The sequence below is a fragment of the Schistocerca cancellata genome, chromosome 3 (assembly GCF_023864275.1).
Source record: "Schistocerca cancellata isolate TAMUIC-IGC-003103 chromosome 3, iqSchCanc2.1, whole genome shotgun sequence".
In the NCBI taxonomy this organism is placed as follows: Eukaryota; Metazoa; Arthropoda; class Insecta; order Orthoptera; family Acrididae; genus Schistocerca; species Schistocerca cancellata.
In genome coordinates, this window is record NC_064628.1 from 169192140 (window position 1) to 169214987 (window position 22848).

Genomic DNA, 22848 nt, shown 5'->3' on the forward strand with positions numbered 1-22848 from the left:
CACTGGAAACTGTAGTCGTTTAAACTCAAATGGCACATCAGTCGGAATCATTGGGATGCGCGGTATGAGAACATCTTCTCCTTTATACTTTCCTTTGAGTATAGTTGCTTCTATCACATTGTTTAGTATTTTTTTTATCGCTAACCGTGTACCGTTGCTAAGACGCGGTTGGTTGATATTTCGCAACATTATAACCACCGATCCAACCTTTAATTGAAGATTGTGAGGTGGCAATCCTGGCAAATCCAGCGAGTTTAAAAATTCCGGTGGATAGTTGACTACATCATCTTGATTAGTAGCCGAATCAACTGATTTATATATCCTCAATTCGCCTGTAATTTGTTCTTGAATTTTGAAATTTATTTCATTTACATCTATGTTTTTTGCAGCCAGTATAGCTCGTTCGCTCAACCAATCATGGTTTCTGTAATTTTGAGAAACATCTGGAAACACCTTCTGAATAAGTTCATCTTTTGATCGAGTTAACTGACAAAAACTTTGAGGAAAGTTAATGCAGCCAGTCAACATGTCTATAGGAAATTTGCCATTACCAATGTCAATGAGTTGTTTAGAGAATATGTTTCCAGATTGGTCATTTTGCAACTCGACACGCATATTCTTGCTTAAATGAAGTACTTTGACATGTTTCCACAAATTGGAGGACTTTAGACATGCATTGAGTTCATCAGCTGGCGTTGATCGTGGAATCACTGGCAATGTTTGACGAAAATCTCCTGCTAATAAAATCATTGCACCACCAAATCGGTTATTATTGCTCCGTAGATCTTTTAAGGTTCTGTCTAAAGCCTCCAAAGATTTTTTATGTGCCATCGTGCATTCATCCCAAACAATCAATTTACATTGCTGCAAAACCTTTGCCATTGCAGAGTTCTTCGAAACGTTGCAGGTTGGAGTTTCATTGCTTTGCATATTTAATGGCAATTTTAGTGCTGAATGGGCTGTTCGACCACCTTCAAGCAAAGTTGCTGCGATTCCCGACGAAGCGAGTGCAAGTGCAATTTTATTTTGTGAGCGAATTGTTGCTAATATTAATGAAATCAAAAAAGTTTTTCCTGTACCACCAGGTGCATCTAAGAAGTAAATCCCTCCAGTTTCATCATTTGTTACTTTCATAAGAGTTTCAAATACATACTTCTGTTGTTCATTTAACAGTGGAAGATTTGTTTGAATTAATTCTTTCAAAGCGTTGAGATCATACAGTTTTTCTCGATGCAACTCTTGGTTAAAAGCGTCATGCATTGGACGATTGAGCGCGGTCAGGCCTAATTGAATTAATAGTTTGTTTGACATTATCAAGCACATGTCCTCAATTGAAATCAATGCTTCATTGTAAATTTCTTCACTGATTTGTATATTTGGATTTCCCATTCTATTCCGTATTTGATACAAAATATCATCACACATATAATCTTTGTACTTGATCCACAAATCAATTGGGTTTGATGGGAAGCATGTAGATATGATTATAGAAAACAATGTTCGTATTTGATGAGCGTGTGATGATATTACAGCATCATTGAGAGTTTGCTCCCAATGAGCGTCATTTTCAAGCAATTGCAAACGTTGACAGGCTTCTCTGTAGGATCCACACAATTCACCATGAACAGTTCGTAACTGTTGGAATGATGTTGGGCCACGTACATTGACTAATAGCAGTCGTAAATAAAAACATTCATCATTGCTTGGATGTACTGAATAAATCCGGCCAATCGCATCGGTGGAATATACATCTGTATATCCTGGAACTGGTTTTCCTTGTTTCCGTCGTATAAATCTCCTTGAGGATTGATTCCAGGTATAATATTTTGGCATTTCAGAATATAGCAATGTTTGTGCGAAATGATCGTTTTGGCATGTCTCAAAAAAACTGGTTAATGTAGTAGATGGTGGCTGAGCAGCTCTTTGTACTGCGTTCTGTGCTGTAAAATACACTCTTTGTCCATTTTCTAAATGCACAGCTAAGTGAACAACAGAAGGGTGTCTCTCATGAATAGGAAAAGAAAATATTCGCCAAACTGCTTCATTACTACTGACATAGCGGCCCATTTGGTATTGGGTAACTTCATCATTGGAATTCTCTGCACCAATTCCAATCACAGCCATATCACTCCCTTTGGTTACATATTTGCAAATGTATTTAATAGATTTCACTGAATGGCAAGATTCAACGTTGATGTGTGCTTTGAATGTCTTTGATAAAATGGGTGAATATGGAACAATCCAACGATTATCTATTTCAATATCTTGTTGATTTAATTTGACAATTGTTGATTTTCCATTGTCTGCTGTCGATCTGCGACGATACAATGGATAACCGTCATTACCAGTAATTGTTTCCGATATTAATGTCCGTGGATATCGTTTTGAACATTTACCATCCATCATACACGGTGAATTTTGATTAAGAGTTCCACAGGGACCATGTATCATGTTTTTGATAACTACCTCATGCAATCCAGGATCTACTTGTACATTAGGGATTTCAGCTGATATCACTGCATCAACTTCATTTGGCCTTATCTTTTCAACCAACCAAATCAAAATGTGTGCATGTGGCAATCCTCGTTTCTGCCACTCCACAGAATACATCCAGCAGCGTGTCTCACCAAACACATTATGTTTTACGATGAAATTCATTAAAGATTTCAACTTTTGTCTAAAGACTCTGGCTGTAATATCATGACGATCAATGGGTGATTGCCCAGGGAATAACTCCTGCTTGATTTCTATCCATTGCGGATTGCATGTAAATGTGATGAACAAATCTGCTGTACCATAATGACGAACATACGACATGGCATCTTGAGCATATTCGTGCATATGCCGAGGGCTTCTAATGTATGTTGCTGGAAGAATAGTCATCCCACCGACATTCTGTGCATTTCCATCAGTATTAATCGCATCTCGAAGGTGAATATACTCTTCAGATCGGAGTTTGGTTTGATTCAACCTGATGAATGTTAATCTCTCCGTTTCAATTTTTACATACATGTCAACAACATATTTGTGATATAATCGCCGACATTTCAATATGTGATTTTCTTCATTTTCCCGAATCATTAGGCGGTATGAATAATAGTTCATTGAACTGACTTTTTTGTTGGTTTCAGAACCTGTAAATAGATTTTCTTTTAATAACATTCAAATATAAAATTAAAATACATAATATAATGACTGAGATATTATCGCCATAGCTAAATTAATATTTTAGTTGCCTGTAATGGGATTTATCATTTTTATTGAGAAATCGTAGCCATCTTCACCTTGCCAAAATATAATGGGATATTGCAGTGCATCATATGAGCGGTGTGTTTCCTTTATACTTTGTAATTGATCATTCCGACGATGTAAAACAATATCACGGGATTCCAAGTTTTCTCCAACTACAACGATAGCAACTTCATCAATAGTTGGTGCATTAAAACGTCTTGTATGTTGACCTGCAGGTGTTTTATCAGCTCTGATTACAATTTTGTGATTATCGGATGGCATCAGATCCAGGGCAGCTTTAAACAATATAATCAATTGATTGTGTTGATGAAATAAAGTTTGTAATTGTTCTACAATAGACCTCTTTACTAAATTGTTATGTGCACAACGCAGATCAATTTCTTGTGGTGAATTGCCCATAAAATAAATTTGCAGGAATTTGTTGTCGCTATCTGACACTGGTAACAGTGAACCTGCTCTGTGATATATTTGCCCTTGTATCTGTAAATAAAATAAAATATTATGGTGTGGTATAAATTAATGGACTGTCAGTGATCAAACTTAAATAATATTTGATCTTAAAAAGTATATATTTAGTTTGAACTAATATCTATCAAATATAAAATATAATAAAAGTATCACTGAAACTGAATCACCATATAATATGATGACTAAGTGATATATAAGTGATTAAGAAATTGAAGATTAGTGACACATCTTAACTTTTGTGACAGAAAATTTTGTTCGCTAAAATAATTATGAGTAACTGCTATAATACATACCTTGAAAGTTGGCATAAAATTTTCCCGAACTACATTTGTTGCCCCAAATGAAGTCATTTGAAAGCAATTGTTATATTGTTGGATATGTGTCAAAAAGTGTATAGAATCTGTTCCTATTCCTGAAACCAATGAGTACAATGGTTCTGGTGGTGGGTCCAATGGTATCAATTTCACTTTACCATTTGCGCAACACAATCCATTGGCTTCGTTTTTGTATTTTAATGCCTTACAGTGTGAGCAAACCGAGTTCATAGAACCAATAACAACACATTGGTAGTTACTGTAGTCAATTGACACATCGTAACTGAAAGCAGCTCGATTCAAACTTGCACGATTATTAGTTGAATGTCGCGCTCGCGCGTCACGAGTTTGTGATATCCGAATTCTTTCACGTTCATTTCCGTCATCACGTTCTTGTGCCGTACGATTAGATCGGTAATTAGCTTGTTTTGTAGCATTTCTGGTTCTTCTACCTAAATTGCTTCGTCTTATAGGAGGCATATCAAATATAAATTAGTTTTTCACTAATCACGAACTAAACAAACACTAACTAAGTAAACACTCTGCACAAAACACGAATTTGTTTCGTGTATCAGTTGACAAAATCAAACTCAGTAGATTAGGTCACAGACAACTTTTTTTTTTTTTTTTAATTTTATATGACTTGAAGTCAAATCCTTTTAAGCCGTACGAATTGTAATTTGGATATTATAAAAATAATAAAACACTGTTGGTAATGCGATTTTTGTTTGACTGATGTAGTGACGTGGAAACTGATGCATTTTATCTCGCGTGCCGAAACTAATACAAAAGAAACGCGAGTTTCGGAACGCGACATTAAACTTCTCCAACTATGTATTCTGTGCTCCAACGCACACACGCACATTGTTTTGATAGATATGATCTTTGACGTTAGGAACACACCTACATTGCTTAGACAACAGTGAGTGCTTGTAATTTAATATGAACTTTATACCATAGCAATAAAGCTCAAATTGACTACGTTTTAGTTACAAATCATTTGTATAGGAAAAAGAAAAGGGCTATTTTTAGGGTTTTTCCAGCAATAATTCTAATTTTTCTCGCTGTAAAAACCATCCTTGAACTTCAACGAACATTTTAAAAAAAGATTTGGCCAAATTGGTCGAGGCGTTGTTGAGTTATGCGCTTACCAACACATTTTGCGATTCATTTTAATATGAACTTTATACCATAGCAATAAAGCTCAAATTGACTACGTTTTAGTTACAAATCATTTGTATAGGAAAAAGAAAAGGGCTATTTTTAGGGTTTTTCCAGCAATAATTCTAATTTTTCTCGCCGTAAAAACCATCCTTGAACTTCAACGAACATTTTAAAAAAAGATTTGGCCAAATTGGTCGAGGCGTTGTTGAGTTATGCGCTTACCAACACATTTTGCGATTCATTTTTATATTATAGATTTAGTACCTCTAGATATCCTGGAATAAATTATGTCATTTTTAAGTTGAGAGTGATATTAAATGATTTCTCTCCATTCACCAGAAACTCCTCTGCACACATTGCCTGAATTATTAAGTACAACTTTCAACTTTTTTTTTTTTGTTACATGCAGTTCTATCTTTCGTTATTTTTCATAAAACCTCTGTTTCTTTGCGAGGATATTTTGCCTCATATAATCAAATGCCTTGGATAGGTCACAGAGGATGCAAACCGGAACTCTTATATACTGCTTGCGAATTTAGGCTAAAGGACTTGTAAATGGTATTCTCATTTGAGTAACTGAAATTCAAAAGATAATTTCTTAAAGCTTAATCAAGTGTTCATGTTTCTGGATATGTATGAGACACTATACATTCCACAAGGTAAATGCTGCAGGGTTAAGCAAGTGCTAACATTTTTGGATTTGTGTGTTCCTAACGTATATGTTATTGGAAAAGTGTCACATCAAGGTATTCTAAAGAATGGCTAGGCAATATATTGAATGCCTCGAACTTCTTTGCGAGGTGTTTTATTTAATTCTGATTTAAATTTTTTCCTGGGAGATGTATAAAATACAAAGGTATTTTAAAAATGCGATACAGACACAGGCAAAGTATAAAATTAGAATGAAGTAACATGTAAAAATAAAAAATTTATATATTTAGCGAAAGTTAAATTAACAAATGAAAGTATCGTTATTGTTTGTGTACGAAAATTTGTTTATCCTGAAGTAGAGGATTTTTAAGAGTTCTTAGCTTTTACTAATATTTAATAAACAAAAAACGGTTTTTAACAATTGTTAAAATGTATAATAAACAATAAATTCATATTAACTTTCAACTTTTGTGTTTCGTAGCTTCACTTCTTTTACGCTTTCTGAACTGAAAATAATTTTTCTTTTCACATATAAACACCTGAGGTTCTGGTATCTCATATGCACTTCACACAGTCTTGTCCAGTCCATGTATACTACTGAATTGCAGCTGACCTGAAAGATACTTATTTGATCAGCGGAATATCTTCAGACTTGCCTGCTTGAACTGTGACCTTGTGTATAACTGCTTTAGAATTCTATGTTTCCAGTTTATAACCGCAATCCTTTGTCACACCAACCACGACGACCAAAATATTGCGAGCGCCCCAACAACCTTTATCAACTTCAGCAACAGGAACTATAACTGGAAATCGTTTCTCAGCGAACGAGAACATTTTGTGGTGAGCACATTCATTTTATTCGCCGGACGCTACATTTTTCTTTTAGTCTTGCCGATCAATAATGGCTTTCTTGTTACTCATGCAAATGGCGCATGTGATACTCATACCAGTTCCTCCCCCCCCCCCTTTCCCCAACTGTGCTGAATTCTCATAGATGATATAAATTTAGCGTTCACAGCGAGGATACTGGTGTGCTCCAATTGTAGGTTCTGAAATGAAACAGCAGATGATCTCTTGTATTTCAGATGCTTCAGTTGATGTCGAAGTTACAGGTCTAATGAACTCGGGCTGGGCTTGTGCTGAATTTTCACAGATATCTCAACATTTGCCGGTTTTTCTGATGAATGAACAATCTCTTCCAATTCTTCTGCTCTTGTTACACCATTTCAAACTTCTTGTGGCAGAGGTGGTGTGTTGAGCCCAACAGCAGCCAAACAGAGATTCATATGGAGATCTCTTGATACCGAAATTCAAAAATGGTGTTTGTGGATCTTGTAATTGTAACAATATTTAAAGTATAAACGTAACCCGTATTCTTTTAAATGCTTAGGCAAAATATTAAATTATATTTATTTCATACTCCATCACATTCTATATAATGCCTAGACATTCCATAACATGCCAGATTTCGCTGTTTGCCGGTTCCATATACACTCGCTAATTGAGAATCTGATAATTCTTTTTATTGCATGCTAAACATTTTGATGTCTTTCTTCAATTCTCAGGATTTCTGTCTGCTTCCAAGAAGTTCAGGTCACTGTCGCGGGGCTTTCTATCATTGGTTTTTTGATGAAACAGAGTGTAAGGAGTTCAGGTATGGCGGCTGCGGCGGAAATCAGAACAACTTTCCAACCAGGGAAGAATGCGAAGAAAAATGTATGAACAGAACAAGTAAGTCCTAGAAACAAGAAATCGTAGACCATTTAATTGCAGCATGTATGAGTTTCTGCAGATGAAAGGATTGACATAAGCAAATATAATGAACTGTTGACTTCCACAATATGAGTGGAAGAAATAATTTATTATAACAAAAAAGATGTATTACACATATCGCCACAACATTTGAAGCAAGCTCTACAATAATTTAGCAAAGGGTTGGTTTTATAGACAACGTCTCATTTCCAATGTTTTTTACATTTATATACAATTTCCATTAACTCGCCTTCAGTCTCTTCAACTTTTATTTCTGTTGAACTGTTCCCTGCTTTCCCCGATAATTTAGTAAATAACCTGTAGTGCTTCCCCTAAAGTTCTGTTATGTACTCGTATTCGCCCTATTTGTGGTCACTGGCTGAGAGATTCCTCCACGGTTCGAGAGTACTGGTCGGTTTACCATTTCTAGAGCTACACTCCTGGAAATTGAAATAAGAACACCGTGAATTCATTGTCCCAGGAAGGAGAAACTTTATTGACACATTCCTGGGGTCAGATACATCACATGATCACACTGACAGAACCACAGGCACATAGACACAGGCAACAGAGCATGCACAATGTCGGCACTAGTACAGTGTATATCCACCTTTCGCAGCAATGCAGGCTGCTATTCTCCCATGGAGACGATCGTAGAGATGCTGGATGTAGTCCTGTGGAACGGCTTGCCATGCCATTTCCACCTGGCGCCTCAGTTGGACCAGCGTTCGTGCTGGACGTGCAGACCGCGTGAGACGACGCTTCATCCAGTCCCAAACATGCTCAATGGGGGACAGATCCGGAGATCTTGCTGGCCAGGGTAGTTGACTTACACCTTCTAGAGCACGTTGGGTGGCACGGGATACATGCGGACGTGCATTGTCCTGTTGGAACAGCAAGTTCCCTTGCCGGTCTAGGAATGGTAGAACGATGGGTTCGATGACGGCTTGGATGTACCGTGCACTATTCAGTGTCCCCTCGACGATCACCAGTGGTGTACGGCCAGTGTAGGAGATCGCTCCCCACACCATGATGCCGGGTGTTGGCCCTGTGTGCCTCGGTCGTATGCAGTCCTGATTGTGGCGCTCACCTGCACGGCGCCAAACACGCATACGACCATCATTGGCACCAAGGCAGAAGCGACTCTCATCGCTGAAGGCGACACGTCTCCATTCGTCCCTCCATTCACGCCTATCGCGACACCACTGGAGGCGGGCTGCACGATGTTGGGGCGTGAGCGGAAGACGGCCTAACGGTGTGCGGGACCGTAGCCCAGCTTCATGGAGACGGTTGCGAATGGTCTTCGCCGATACCCCAGGAGCAACAGTGTCCCTAATTTGCTGGGAAGTGGCGGTGCGGTCCCCTACGGCACTGCGTAGGATCCTACGGTCTTGGCGTGCATCCGTGCGTCGCTGCGGTCCGGTCCCAGGTCGACGGGCACGTGCACCTTCCGCCGACCACTGGCGACAACATCGATGTACTGTGGAGACCTCACGCCCCACGTGTTGAGCAATTCGGCGGTACGTCCACCCGGCCTCCCGCATGCCCACTATACGCCCTCGTTCAAAGTCCGTCAACTGCACATACGGTTCACGTCCACGCTGTCGCGGCATGCTACCAGTGTTAAAGACTGCGATGGAGCTCCGTATGCCACGGCAAACTGGCTGACACTGACGGCGGCGGTGCACAAATGCTGCGCAGCTAGCGCCATTCGACGGCCAACACCGCGGTTCCTGGTGTGTCCGCTGTGCCGTGCGTGTGATCATTGCTTGTACAGCCCTCTCGCAGTGTCCGGAGCAAGTATGGTGGGTCTGACACACCGGTGTCAATGTGTTCTTTTTTCCATTTCCAGGAGTGTATATCGTAACTTACTTTGTCTTATTCTTTGAACTGTGACAGATGCTAATACGAGAGGACCTCAAAGTACATTGTACATTACTATAGCAGGCTAAGTAACTGTCGCTGAATGCTGCACTACACTTCACAGTGACACTATTTATCATCAAGTTTTTTGCAAACAATGACATGCTCGCTCTATTAACCGTGCACTTCCTCTACGATACAAATCCGTTCCTTGGACACGGAGCCATTCGAGAACCATTTCGTGAACTTTGTCGTGGTTGGAAAACTTTTTTTTTTCTCTCTGAGACGTCCTCTCAGTTTGACGACAAAATGGAAATCGGGTTGTCCAATATATGAACTGTCCGATGAGCATCACCAAAGTCTGTGGTGCCTTGGTCAATTATTGGTACCGTTTCACTCTGAGTGGACGGTACACTGCATCTGGTCCACATACAGCCAGAATTTCGTGGTCAGGCTGTGTGCAGTTTAGGCGTTTTGGCCACACGAAACGTATCGTCCCGCGTACTTCAACTTTGCAATACGATTCCAATTACTATTCAATCCAATTTCGGTCGTATACTGTAAAGTACCTGTTACCCCTACAGCAGCAGAACTGTTTCTACAGAAAACGCGAAGGCTCTTCTGCAAATGCGCAGCTCTTGTTGCGTACTGGTCGTAGCGTGGGACACGTGCAACTTCCTTTTTGATGTCGCTATATTTATATCGTGTACAGTGTGGCAACTTTTCTTTGTGTCCATATTATACGATGGCCATACAATGATCCAGAAAAATCTTTGAAGGAATTTACCGTCAGCAGTTGGACAGGGATTTACCTGCAATTCAGTCCAACCAGATGATATTGTACGCACACGTAAACGCGAGTTGCTCTAGACAGGGACAACCCGAAATAGACAGACACTATCTCAGAACGTGTTCACGGTTTGTTTCTGAATTCTTTGTTATAAAGCACCTGTGGTCTCTAGTAGCTTGTTAAGGAGTAATTATGTAATTATGCTTGGTAACCGAATGACCTTCGTTTCTTTGAAAATAAGGTCATAATAATTAAAAAGCCTATCATACGCAATCACAAAAACATACAACACACACAGAGTAATGCGTAATTGAAGCTTGAGGTCGAAGAGTAAAATGGTCACTCCTGTTCTCATGGACGAATCTAACAAGTTTGTTTACAAACAATACACACAGGACATAGGTCAATATTTGCAATGTATTGTTGATATTTTCAGTGCAATACGGATACAGAGATAAACTGGAGGAAGAAATCAAACAAAATGCTGGAGATCATCGGTCCGTTATACCAAGATGCGTAGAAAAGTCCCTGAACAACGACAAATATTTTGTCGGTGGAGTTCAGTTTCAATCTTTATGTGGATCCAAACATAAATCTGACTGATTATCATTAACAAGTCGTGCTTGTTCCTCCAAACTATTCACACCGCCATAAAGCTGGTTGCCTCACGAGTACAGCACACAAGTACCGACATTCTGCGAGTCGGCGTACATTGTGATATTAAGGAAGATGGAGGAAATGAAATTTATGCATCGACATATTCATGAGAGTATCATCGTGAATTCATACTGGGCTACGCCTATACTTACACTGTGCTATACTTTACACTGTATTTTCGATGCGCCCATGAATGTACCGATAAACAACTGTTCGTTTCATCACGGTTCCTCAGTATATCTCGACTATATCCATGCAATATTAATCACTATACTTATTATTATTACTATTATTATTGCTATAGCTATTTCCGTCAAACCTTAATTCGTTGTAGCGATAAAAATGTTTCGTGGAAGATTAGAATATAGTGACGGGATTCGAACGCAGTACGGGAAGCCTTCTACATTCACGCTCGTAAATTAAGGATAATTGCAGAAGGAGGTACCACACAATGTGGCACTACACAAAACTGGCGCTAATAGCATAGGCATATTGGGAACACACACGACACAGATCTGTAAGTCCACGGTATTGGTGATAAGTTGAGAAAACCGTCCCGGAACACGTGTGCTACAAAACGCCACTGTTTCCTGTGCATGTACCCCGACATCAATATGGGATATGATCATCATGCACATGTACACAGGCCGCACAATGGGTTGGCATACTCTGGATCAGGTGGCCGAGCAGCTGCTGGGATATAGCCTCCCATTCTCCCACCTGTGCCTATCGGAGCTCCTGAAGTGCCCTATGGGTTTGAAGACGTGCAGCGATACGTCGACCGAGAGCATCCCAGACGTGCTCGATGGGATTTAGGTCTGGAGAACTCCATTCGCCTGATACCTTCTGTTTCGAGGTACGGCTTCACGATGGCAGCTCGGTGGGGCCGTGCGTTATCATGCATCAGGAGGAAGGTGGGACCCACTGCACCCCTGAAAAGACGGACATACTGGTGCAAAATGACGTTCCGATACACCTGCCCTGTTACAGTTCCTCTGTCAAAGATATGCAGGGGTGTACGTGCACCAATAATAATCCCACCCCACACCATCAAACCACGACCTCCATACAGGTCCCTTTCAAGGACATTAAGGGGTTGGTATCTGGTTCCTGGTTCACGCCAGATGAAAACCCGGCGAGAATCACTGTTCAGACTATACCTGGACTCGTCCATGAACATAACCTGGGACCCCTGTTCCAATTACCATGTACTGTGTTCTTGACACCAGGCTTTATGGGCTCTCCTGTAACCATTTGTCAGTGGAATGCACCTTGCAGGTCTCCGAGTGAATAAACCTTGTCTGTTCAGTCGTCTGTAGACTGTGTGTCTGGAGACAACTGTTCCAGTGGCTGTGGTAAGGTCCCGAGCAAGGCTACCTGCAGTACTCCATGGCCGTCTGCGGACACTGATGGTGAGATATCGGTCTTCTTGTGGTGTTGTACACTGTGGATTTCCCGTACTGTAGCGCCTGGACACGTTTCCTGTCTGCTGGAATCGTTGCCATAATCTTGAGGTCACACTTTGTGGCACACGGAGGACCCGTGCTACGACCTGCTGTGTTTGACCAGCTTCCAGTCGTCCTAGTATTCTGCCACTCATAACGTCAACAATATGTGTTCTTTGAGCCATTTTCAACACACAGTCACCATTAGCACGTCTGAAAACGTCTGCACACTTACTCGCTGCACCGTACTCTGACATGCAACAACACACCTCTGCGTATGTGGACTTGCTGCCAGGGCCACCGTGCGCAGAACGCAGGTTAAATGCACCGCATGGTCATACCCTGAGGCGATTTAAACCTACAAACCGACCACCAGAGCGTTATTCACCATGTATCAGCATTATCCTTAATTTATGAGCGTGAGTGTAGTATGTCGTCTTAGTAGGTTGAGCTAGGGTCGCTGCTCCCCTTCTGGCGCTCTCTTACTGTATTCAGGATGCAACGACGTTGGGATCATGAATTTACTTCAGACTTTGTACGCATTTAATAAGACATCAAAACAACGTAATGTTTAGGTAGTAAGGTGAAATACTCTGGCAATGCCGAGAAAATAGCAAAAGAAGTTTTGCTCGTCTGTTATGTAACTGATGTATCTGTGAGTAGGTGCCGAACTTTATATTTCGTGGCAGTCAAGCGGTTAGCGTTCGAGCTTCGTGAAACGAACGTATATGAGACGATGCTTGCACCTGTAGTTTTCTAGTACAAGTATAAATTCTGCGATTTTCAAAAAATTTGCACCTACGCTATTCGTTCTTGCTACATTAGATGCATCTCACCACTACTCAGGTTAACTTGACAAATGGGGGCCTAACTCTGTGTCTGCAGCGCGAAACGTTGAGGTGCAAAGTAGTTCCGGGTACCTTACCAGATTACATGTATTAGGCACATCACAAATCACGACATGCAAACATTTTCAGGAAGACTCTATGTGTTTCTCCATTTAGTTGTCGGTAACTATAAATATGTTTGTTGTAATAATTAAATTTAATTAAAAGTAGTAAGCAGTGAAATAACATGAAATTCAGTATAACTTCATGGAAATGCAGGTTTTTATTAATTATATTACCTGCCAAATATCATATAAATTAAATAATATGACCAGAGATGAAAAATAGTGATTATAAATTAAGGTTCAGCGGGAGTCGACCCTTCGCCTCATACTCTTTCACATGACATCCGTTGAAGTTGATCGTTGATTCCTTTACTCAGTTTTTCTATTACAAAAGGTAAACACCCCTGCACCTGAAGATGCTGAGCTACAGTGCCAGCTGACCACTTGATCACCATAAAAACTAACGCCGGCTACCTACGCACAGGTACCTCAGTTAGATGACAGACGAGTAAAATTTCTCTTGCGATTTTCTCGGAATCGCCAGTGTGGTGCACATTATGTTGTTTTAATGACCTACTAAAGATGTACAACGTATGAAGTAAATCTGAGATCCGAACGTCGTGGCCCCGCCTTGTCAAGGTTGCGAAGCGCATCGAACTACAGCGGCATTTATTGTATCAAAGTATGTACTACAGTCATCAAAAAGACGAGTAAATTCAGTGACCGATTCGACGTATGCTTGTGTATGACCAGTCCTATGATGCAGTCACGTCGAGAGCGACCTATTCTGCACCGGCATTAAGCAGGATGGAGCTAAATATAGTCACGTGTGGTTATTTTTGACTGCTGCGCCGGCATCGAAGTGAGTGACGTGATTACGAACACCGGAGAGAAACAACGACATGTGCGGCTCAAAGATGAAATCGTTCTCCAGAATGGTTACAGCTATTAAATGAGCCATTTACACTCTTCCGAGATTTGTCAAGAAAAAGGGTTTGCAAATCAGAGTAATTACATTCCTGGTAAAGAGCTTATTCCACATATGTTCCGCCGATTAGATACAGGCAAATTAATAATAATAAAATGAAAAAAAAAACAGATAAAGGCAGCTTATGGCTACAACGTTCAGGAAGGCGGACGAGTAAAGTCACGGCTCCAGGGTAACTGCCGAGCGGAAGTCATTATGGCCGTTAGAAACTGATTTGCTAAGCCAACGTACTCTCCAAATCTGAACATTTAATGCCACTACTGTCTCCGTAGCAGATAGTGAAGGTCGGAAGTCATGAGAGCTCACATTTTGTCATTACCTGTGGAAACTACAACGCGCAGTTAATAAGCGTAAACGTTATGACCGCTGTCCAGCACGAAACCGATTGCCGCCTTTTGGCAATGCGGCGTGCAGGGTGGCTACAATAAACTTCCGTCACTTGAGAGGGCCACCATGAAAGACAAGTGATCGTAGGACAGTTAACCTTTTTGGAAATATTTGTAAATACACGAAGAAGAGAAATAACGAAAAACCATTGAAAGAAACACATACTAATTTCCACATGAGAGGGTAACATTTGTCTATTGTGTCCCATGATTACGTTCCAAGTCACAAACGCCTGCGTCACGTGGCCAGAAATGGTGAGTAATGTGAAGTTTCTACCGATACCATTCCACAATTGTTCGCAGCACTTTCAGAAACGATAGGCTATAGAATGTTCAACTGTCGTGACACGGCTCGTGCACTGGTTGAAGATCGCACTTTGCTTCCAGAGTTCTTAGCCATGGCAACAGTAGCTTCTATAACAATTTGTGACGGAACTGGCCGTCATCCTCTTCCAGAAGCAATTCCCACAGTTGCCACTTAATTCGAACTTCCGAAACATGTTTTTCATCCACAGTGCAGAGAAAGGATCTCTCCGTAATCGTTTAATGCATCGATACTTGCAAAGAGTATCAGCACTATTGTGGTTGTTTTGATAAAAAAGCTTTACGAATAAGGCTCTGCTCACCTCGTCCACACCCATGTTGACCGCCTGCAGTTTTAATGCACACTGATGCTTGTCTTTCAACCACACGGTCGCCGTACCAGTACCGGCGCCTAACGCCAAGTCATAACAAGACCACTGCTAAGAACGAAAACCTTGGAGCGCAGTTTCATCACTCCTACAAAAGTGAATAGAGTAAATAGTTTCCCGTCTACTCTGGCTCAAGTAGCAAAAGTATAATTATAGCCATCCTGTATACGAGGGGAGCAGGGACGAACGAGGAGTCGTTATAGCGACGATACGTGCCACAAATGGAGCAGTTCTATCTTATAAGAGACTTAGACAAAGAGCAGGTTCTTATACTCCGGTGCCACGGAACAGATATCTCGGAAATGACGAAGCTGGTATCTTGCTCGCATGAGTCTGTCTTCAGCATATGAGGAACGTATTTGAAGGAATGTGAAACACGAGTAGGCGAGATGTTGGATGAGCATGCCTCACCACAGAACGTGGAGGTCAGAGACTTGCTCATTCTATAAAGTACACTCCTGGAAATGGAAAAAAGAACACATTGACACCGGTGTGTCAGACCCACCATACTTGCTCCGGATACTGCGAGAGGGCTGTACAAGCAATGATCACACGCACGGCACAGCGGACACACCAGGAACCGCGGTGTTGGCCGTCGAATGGCGCTAGCTGCGCAGCATTTGTGCACCGCCGCCGTCAGTGTCAGCCAGTTTGCCGTGGCATACGGAGCTCCATCGCAGTCTTTAACACTGGTAGCATGCCGCGACAGCGTGGACGTGAACCGTATGTGCAGTTGACGGACTTTGAGCGAGGGCGTATAGTGGGCATGCGGGAGGCCGGGTGGACGTACCGCCGAATTGCTCAACACGTGGGGCGTGAGGTCTCCACAGTACATCGATGTTGTCGCCAGTGGTCGGCGGAAGGTGCACGTGTCCGTCGACCTGGGGCCGGACCGCAGCGACGCACGGATGCACGCCAAGACCGTAGGATCCTACGCAGTGCCGTAGGGGACCGCACCGCCACTTCCCAGCAAATTAGGGACACTGTTGCTCCTGGGGTATCGGCGAGGACCATTCGCAACCGTCTCCATGAAGCTGGGCTACGGTCCCGCACACCGTTAGGCCGTCTTCCGCTCACGCCCCAACATCGTGCAGCCCGCCTCCAGTGGTGTCGCGACAGGCGTGAATGGAGGGACGAATGGAGACGTGTCGTCTTCAGCGATGAGAGTCGCTTCTGCCTTGGTGCCAATGATGGTCGTATGCGTGTTTGGCGCCGTGCAGGTGAGCGCCACAATCAGGACTGCATACGACAGAGGCACACAGGGCCAACACCCGGCATCATGGTGTGGGGAGCGATCTCCTACACTGGCCGTACACCACTGGTGATCGTCGAGGGGACAATGAATAGTGCACGGTACATCCAAACCGTCATCAAACCCATCGTTCTACCATTCCTAGACCGGCAAGGGAACTTGCTGTTCCAACAGGACAATGCACGTCCGCATGTATCCCGTGCCACCCAACGTGCTCTAGAAGGTGTAAGTCAACTACCCTGGCCAGCAAGATCTCCGGATCTGTCCCCCATTGAGCATGTTTGGGACTGGATGAAGCGTCGTCTCACGCGGTCTGCACGTCCAGCACGAACGCTGGTCCAACTGAGGCGCCAGGTGGAAATGGCATGGCAAGCCGTTCCACAGGACTACATCCAGCATCTCTACGATCGTCTCCATGGGAGAATAGCAGCCTGCATTGCTGCGAAAGGTAGATATACACCGTACTAGTGCCGACATTGTGCATGCTCTGTTGCCTGTGTCTATGTGCCTGTGGTTCTGTCAGTGTGATCATGTGATGCATCTGACCCCAGGAATGTGTCAATAAAGTTTCCCCTTCCTGGGACAATGAATTCACGGTGTTCTTATTTCAATTTCCAGGAGTGTAGAATGTGTGCCGACAGAGAACAATGCTGCTGCAGACACAAGTGTTCTGTCAATTACGATTGAAGTAGACACGGAATCTACATCTACATCCATACTCCGCAAGCCACCTGACGGTGTGTGGCGGAGGGTACCTTGAGTACCTCTATCGGTTCTCCCTTCTATTCCAGTCTCGTATTGTTCGTGGAAAGGAAGATTATCGGTACGCCTCTGTGTGGGCTCTAATCTCTCTGGTCCTATCCTCATAGTCTCCTCGCCAGATATACGTAGGAGGGAGCAATATACTGCTTGACTCCTCGGTGAAGCTATGTTCTCGAAACTTCAACAAAAGCCCGTACCGAGTTACTGAGCATCTCTTTTCTAGAGTCTTCCACTGAAGTTTATCTATCATCTCCGTAACGCTTTTGCAATTACTAAATGATCCTGTAACGAAGCGCGCTGCTCTCCGTTCGATCTTCTCTATCTCTTCTATCAACCCTATCTGGCACGGATCCCACACTGGTGAGCAGTATTCAAGCAATGGGCGAACAAGTGTACTGTAACCTACTTCCTTTGTTTTCGGATTGCATTTCCTTAGGATTCTTCCCACGAATCTCAGTATGGCATCTGCTTTACCGGTGATTATTTGACAAGTTAACACAGTAAACAGAAGATTTACTTAACTAGTATTTCTGCAAGCGCATGAAGACTCATTACAAATAATAAAGCAAGAAATAAGAGTCAACAAGGAAGAAGCTCCGTGAACTACACAATGAACGGTGGTGTTGGAGCCGTACAAGGCGGCATCTGTGTAGTGTCACGTAGCGAAGTGGCTGGGAGTGCGAGTGGGCTGCCTTGAGCAGTCGTTGAGATTGCACCATAAAAAAGTGAAAACTGTCGCCTAGGCCGTTGTACCACAGTTCTTGTTACAACAGGTCGACGGTCGTATCGAGATAAGCCGTCATCCAAGCAACTCCCTTCATCTGGGCGAACAACTGCTCCAGTCATGCACCGCATCCTAAACACAGTGTGATGCTAAGGCGGACATTCGCTTTGGCCCCCACGGGACGTATGGCAATATTCGAAGGAGCCATGACAGCTGTGGACTACGTGAACATTGGAAAATATAAACTTTCACGGCCGGTAATCCCCCCTGCGGGTCCGGGGGTTAGAATAGGCCCGAGGTATTCCTGCCTGTCGTAAGAGGCGACTAAAAGGGCCCCTCCCCCTCAAGGGAGTAGTTAGTGCCTGCGTCCGCAGACGGACGGTTCCACGACCTATATTTGCGGTCATTTTGGTTTTTCATTTCTTCTGGTTTCTTCCTTCCTTTGGTTGGTTCCTTTCTTTGTTCTTCTCCATCTCACTGTCTTACTTACTCTTTCCCTTGCCTTCTTCTCCTTGCCTTCTTCTCCTTGCCTTCTTCTCCTTGCCTTCTTCTCCTTGCCTTCTTCTCCTTGCCTTCTCTGGTCTCCGCCTCGGCGTTTGAGACAGTCTGTCCTTTCTCTCCCTCTCTCCCTTCTTTTTCCTCTTCTTCCTTCCTCCCTGTGCGGGCCTGAAGGCCGACCCACGCGTTCACACGCGTAGCCGGTGACGGGGTAACGCGTAATTCCCCGCCCTGGGTAGACAAGTAAGGCACGCACGTACCCCCTGGTAAAGGCCAGGCCCAGGAAGGGGTGATTGCCAGAGCTGACACCTTCCGACCATGCCGATTGGTCCCTCCGTCCGTTTCTCGGGAGGTGTGACCTGAGGTGTAAACATTCACCTAAGACGGGAGTGCCCTCAGGGAGGGTCCCCACAAGGAAGGAGTGCGCCATCGGAGACGCTGGCAATCATGGGGGATTCCTCCACAATGGATTTCTCTCCTTCTCTCTCGACTTCTGCCCAAAAATGGAAACTTTACCAGCCACCAGTGACAAAAGTACTACCGCCTGCCCCACAGTTCCTCGTAGTTTCTCGATCTGAGGACGGAAAGGATTTTTCCTCTGTCAACCCTTTCGTTATCCAGAAGGGCGTAGATGCCATAGCCGGATCTGTCAAGTCTTGTACCAGATTGCGTAACGGTACCTCGTTACTAGAAACTGAGAGCGCCTTTCAGGCACAAAAGCTGCTTCGGGCCACACTCCTGTACACGTTCCCTGTCCGGGTGGAGGCTCACCACACTTTGAATTCGTCTCGTGGTGTGGTATATACTAGATCACTCGACGGATTGACTGACGAGGAGATTCAGTCTTTCCTCGCTGAGCAGGGCGTGACGGCTGTCCATAGGGTCATGAATAAGGTCAACAATGACCTTGTATCGACCCGGACACTTTTCTTGACCTTTGATAGTGTTCAGCTGCCGTCGCGCATCAAAGCGGGCTACGAGGTTATTTCTGTTCGCCCCTATGTCCCGACACCTACGCGCTGCTACCAGTGTCAGCTTTTTAATCACACTCGCCAGTCTTGTTCCAATGTGGCTAAATGTGTCACTTGTGGCAGGGATGCCCATGAGGGTGACTGTCCACCTCCGTCTCCTCGCTGTGTGAACTGTCAGGGTGACCATGCAGCGTCCTCCCGCGACTGTCCCATCTACAAGGAAGAACGCTGTATACAGGAAATTCGGGTCAAAAAAGTGTCCACCTCGGCTGCTCGCAAGCTATTTGCAAGTAGGAAGCCCACGCTGCTCCCAGCGGGGAAATACAGTACTGCCCTCGCCTCTCCTCGGACTACCAGGGAGGTGGCGACGCAGACATGTGATCTGACCTTCAGCACTACGGTCGTCCGTTCGGCCAGTGCTAAGATCGCCCGGTCGACATCTCCACTTCCTCCCGTCACCCCTCAGACACAAGCACCTTCATCAGCTTCTGCCAAGACGAAGACCCAGAAGTCAGATGCACAGGCCTTCAAGAAGGAACCGTCCCGTGCAGACTTCCTACGTACCTCGAACTCCCAGCCATCGACCAGTACTTCCACTAAACGACCTTCCAAGAAGGCTCATAGGAAGCACAGTTCTCCTTCTCCGCCACGGCGCATTTCTTCTCCTGCGCCACCCAGCGGTTGCCGCCCCAGGCCGTCATCCGTTTCGCCTGGCCGCACCGCTGGTAGCCGAACATCTGGCCGTTCACCGGCGGAGGAAGCTCCACCTCCCGGCCATCTTAACAAGATGGCCGATGAACCTATAGAACCAATGGACGATGACTGTCCGCCTACTGATAGCGGCGGCAGTGCTCGCTCGAAGCCAGGCCCTCAGTGGCCTTCGAGGTGACCCCTTCTTGCATCTTCTTTTTCTTTTTCTTCTCACGATGGAACTTATTCACTGGAATATTCGCAGCATTCGCTCCAACCGAGAGGACTTAAAGTTGCTGCTCCGCTTGCACCGTCCGCTCGTCGTAGCCCTCCAGGAAACGAAGCTACGCCCATGCGATCAAATTGCCTTGGCACACTACACCTCTGTGCGTTTTGACCTACCCCCTGTGGCAGGTATTCCGGCTCATGCAGGGGTTATGTTGCTGGTCCGGGATGATATTTACTACGATCCCATCACATTGCACACCGGCCTGCAGGCAGTTGCCGTTCGAATTACTCTCCCCACTTTTACATTTTACATTTGTACCGTTTACACTCCACCGTCGTCTGCCGTTACCAGGGCAGACATGATGCAAATTATTGCACAGCTCCCTGCACCATTTTTGTTAACTGGAGACTTCAATGCCCACCATCCCTTTTGGGGCTCTCCAACATCCTGCCCGAGGGGCTCCCTGTTAGCAGACCTTTTCAATCAGCTCCATCTTGTCTGCCTCAACACTGGCGCCCCTACATTTCTTTCGGACACATCTCACACCTATTCCAATTTAGACCTCTCTATATGTACTACCCAACTTGCACACCGGTTTGAGTGGTATGCCCTTTCTGATACATTTTCGAGCGACCACTTCCCGTGTGTTATCCATCTCCTGCATCATATCCCCTCTCTGTGCTCAACTAGTTGGAACATCTCCAAAGCAGACTGGGGGCTCTTCTCTTCCAGGGCGACCTTTCAGGATCAAACCTTCACAAGCTGCGATAGTCAGGTCGCACACCTCACGGAAGTCATTCTCACTGCTGCTGAATATTCCATCCCTCACACTACTTGTTCTCCACGTCGCGTACCGGTCCCCTGATGGACCGCAGCATGTAGAGACGCTTTACGTGCTCGTCGACGTGTTTTACGCACCTTTAAACGCCACCCTACAGTGGCGAATTGTATCAATTATAAACGATTACGTGCGCAGTGTCGTCGTATTATTAAAGAAAGCAAGAAAACCAGCTGGGCTGCTTTCACATCACCTTCAACAGTTTTACTCCTTCTTCTGTTGTCTGGGGTAGCCTGCGCCGGCTATCTGGCACTAAGGTCCACTCACCAGTTTCTCGCTTGACGGTCGCGAATGACGTCCTTGTGGCCCCTGAGGATATCTCCAATGCCTTCGGCCGCTTTTTCGCAGAGGTTTCGAGCTCCGCTCATTACCACCCTGCCTTCCTCCCTCGAAAACAGGCAGAGGAGGCTGGGCCACCTAACTTCCGCTCCTCGAATCGTGAAAGTTATAATGCCCCATTCACCATGCGGGAACTCGAAAATGCACTTGCCCGGTCACGGTCCTCCGCTCCAGGGCCTGATTCTATTCATATTCAGATGCTGAAGAACCTTTCTCCTGCGGGTAGAGGTTTCCTTCTTCGTACTTATAATCGCATCTGGATTGAGGGACATGTTCCCGCATGCTGGCGCGAGTCTATTGTTGTACCGATTCCTAAGCCGGGGAAGGACAAGCACTTGCCTTCCAGTTATCGACCCATCTCGCTTACCAGCTGTGTCTGTAAGGTGATGGAGCGAATGGTTAACTCTCGTTTGGTTTGGCTGCTCGAATCTTGACGCCTACTTACCAATGTCCAATGTGGATTTCGTAGGCGCCGCTCTGCTGTTGACCATCTGGTTACCTTGTCGACCTTCATTATGAATAACTTCTTGCGGAAGCGCCCGACCGCTGCTGTGTTCTTTGATTTGGAGAAGGCTTACGACACCTGTTGGAGGGCGGGCATTCTCCGCACCATGCATACATGGGACCTTCGCGGTCGCCTCCCTTTTTTTATTCGTTCCTTTTTAATGGATCGACAGTTCAGGGTACGTGTGGGTTCTGTCCTGTCAGACACCTTTCGCCAGGAGAATGGGGTGCCACAGGGCTCAGTTTTGAGCGTCGCTCTCTTTGCCATAGCGATCAATCCAATAATTGATTGCCTCCCAGCTGATGTATCAGGCTCCCTTTTCGTGGACGATTTTACCATCTATTGCAGTGCGCAGTGTACACGTGTCCTGGAGCGCTGTCTTCAGCGTTCTCTTGACCGTCTTTACTCCTGGAGTGTCGCCAATGACTTCCGTTTTTCTGCCGAGAAGACGGTCTGTATTAACTTCTGGCGCTACAAAGAGTTTCTCCCACAGTCCTTACGACTCGGTCCCGTTGCTCTCCCATTCGTGGAGACAACAAAATTTTTAGGTCTTACATTCGACAGGAAACTTAGCTGGTCTCCACATGTGTCCTATTTGGCTGCCCGTTGTACACGTTCTCTAAATGTCCTCCGTGTTCTCAGTGGTATGTCGTGGGGAGCGGATCGAACCGTCCTACTTCGCCTATATCGGTCGATCGTCCGCTCCAAGCTGGATTATGGGAGCTT

The 22848-nt window shown here is 44.5% G+C and overlaps 1 protein-coding gene across 1 annotated transcript in view; it reads left to right on the plus strand.

Annotated features, from left to right (window-relative positions):
* The window catches only part of LOC126174798 (spondin-1-like), a 205866-nt gene that overhangs the window by 150579 nt on the left and 32439 nt on the right, over nucleotides 1–22848 (plus strand). The window contains exon 11 of the mRNA XM_049921169.1: nucleotides 7415–7580. Within this exon, the coding sequence (XP_049777126.1) occupies nucleotides 7415–7580 (166 nt within the window). The remainder of the gene's footprint in view (nucleotides 1–7414; nucleotides 7581–22848) is intronic.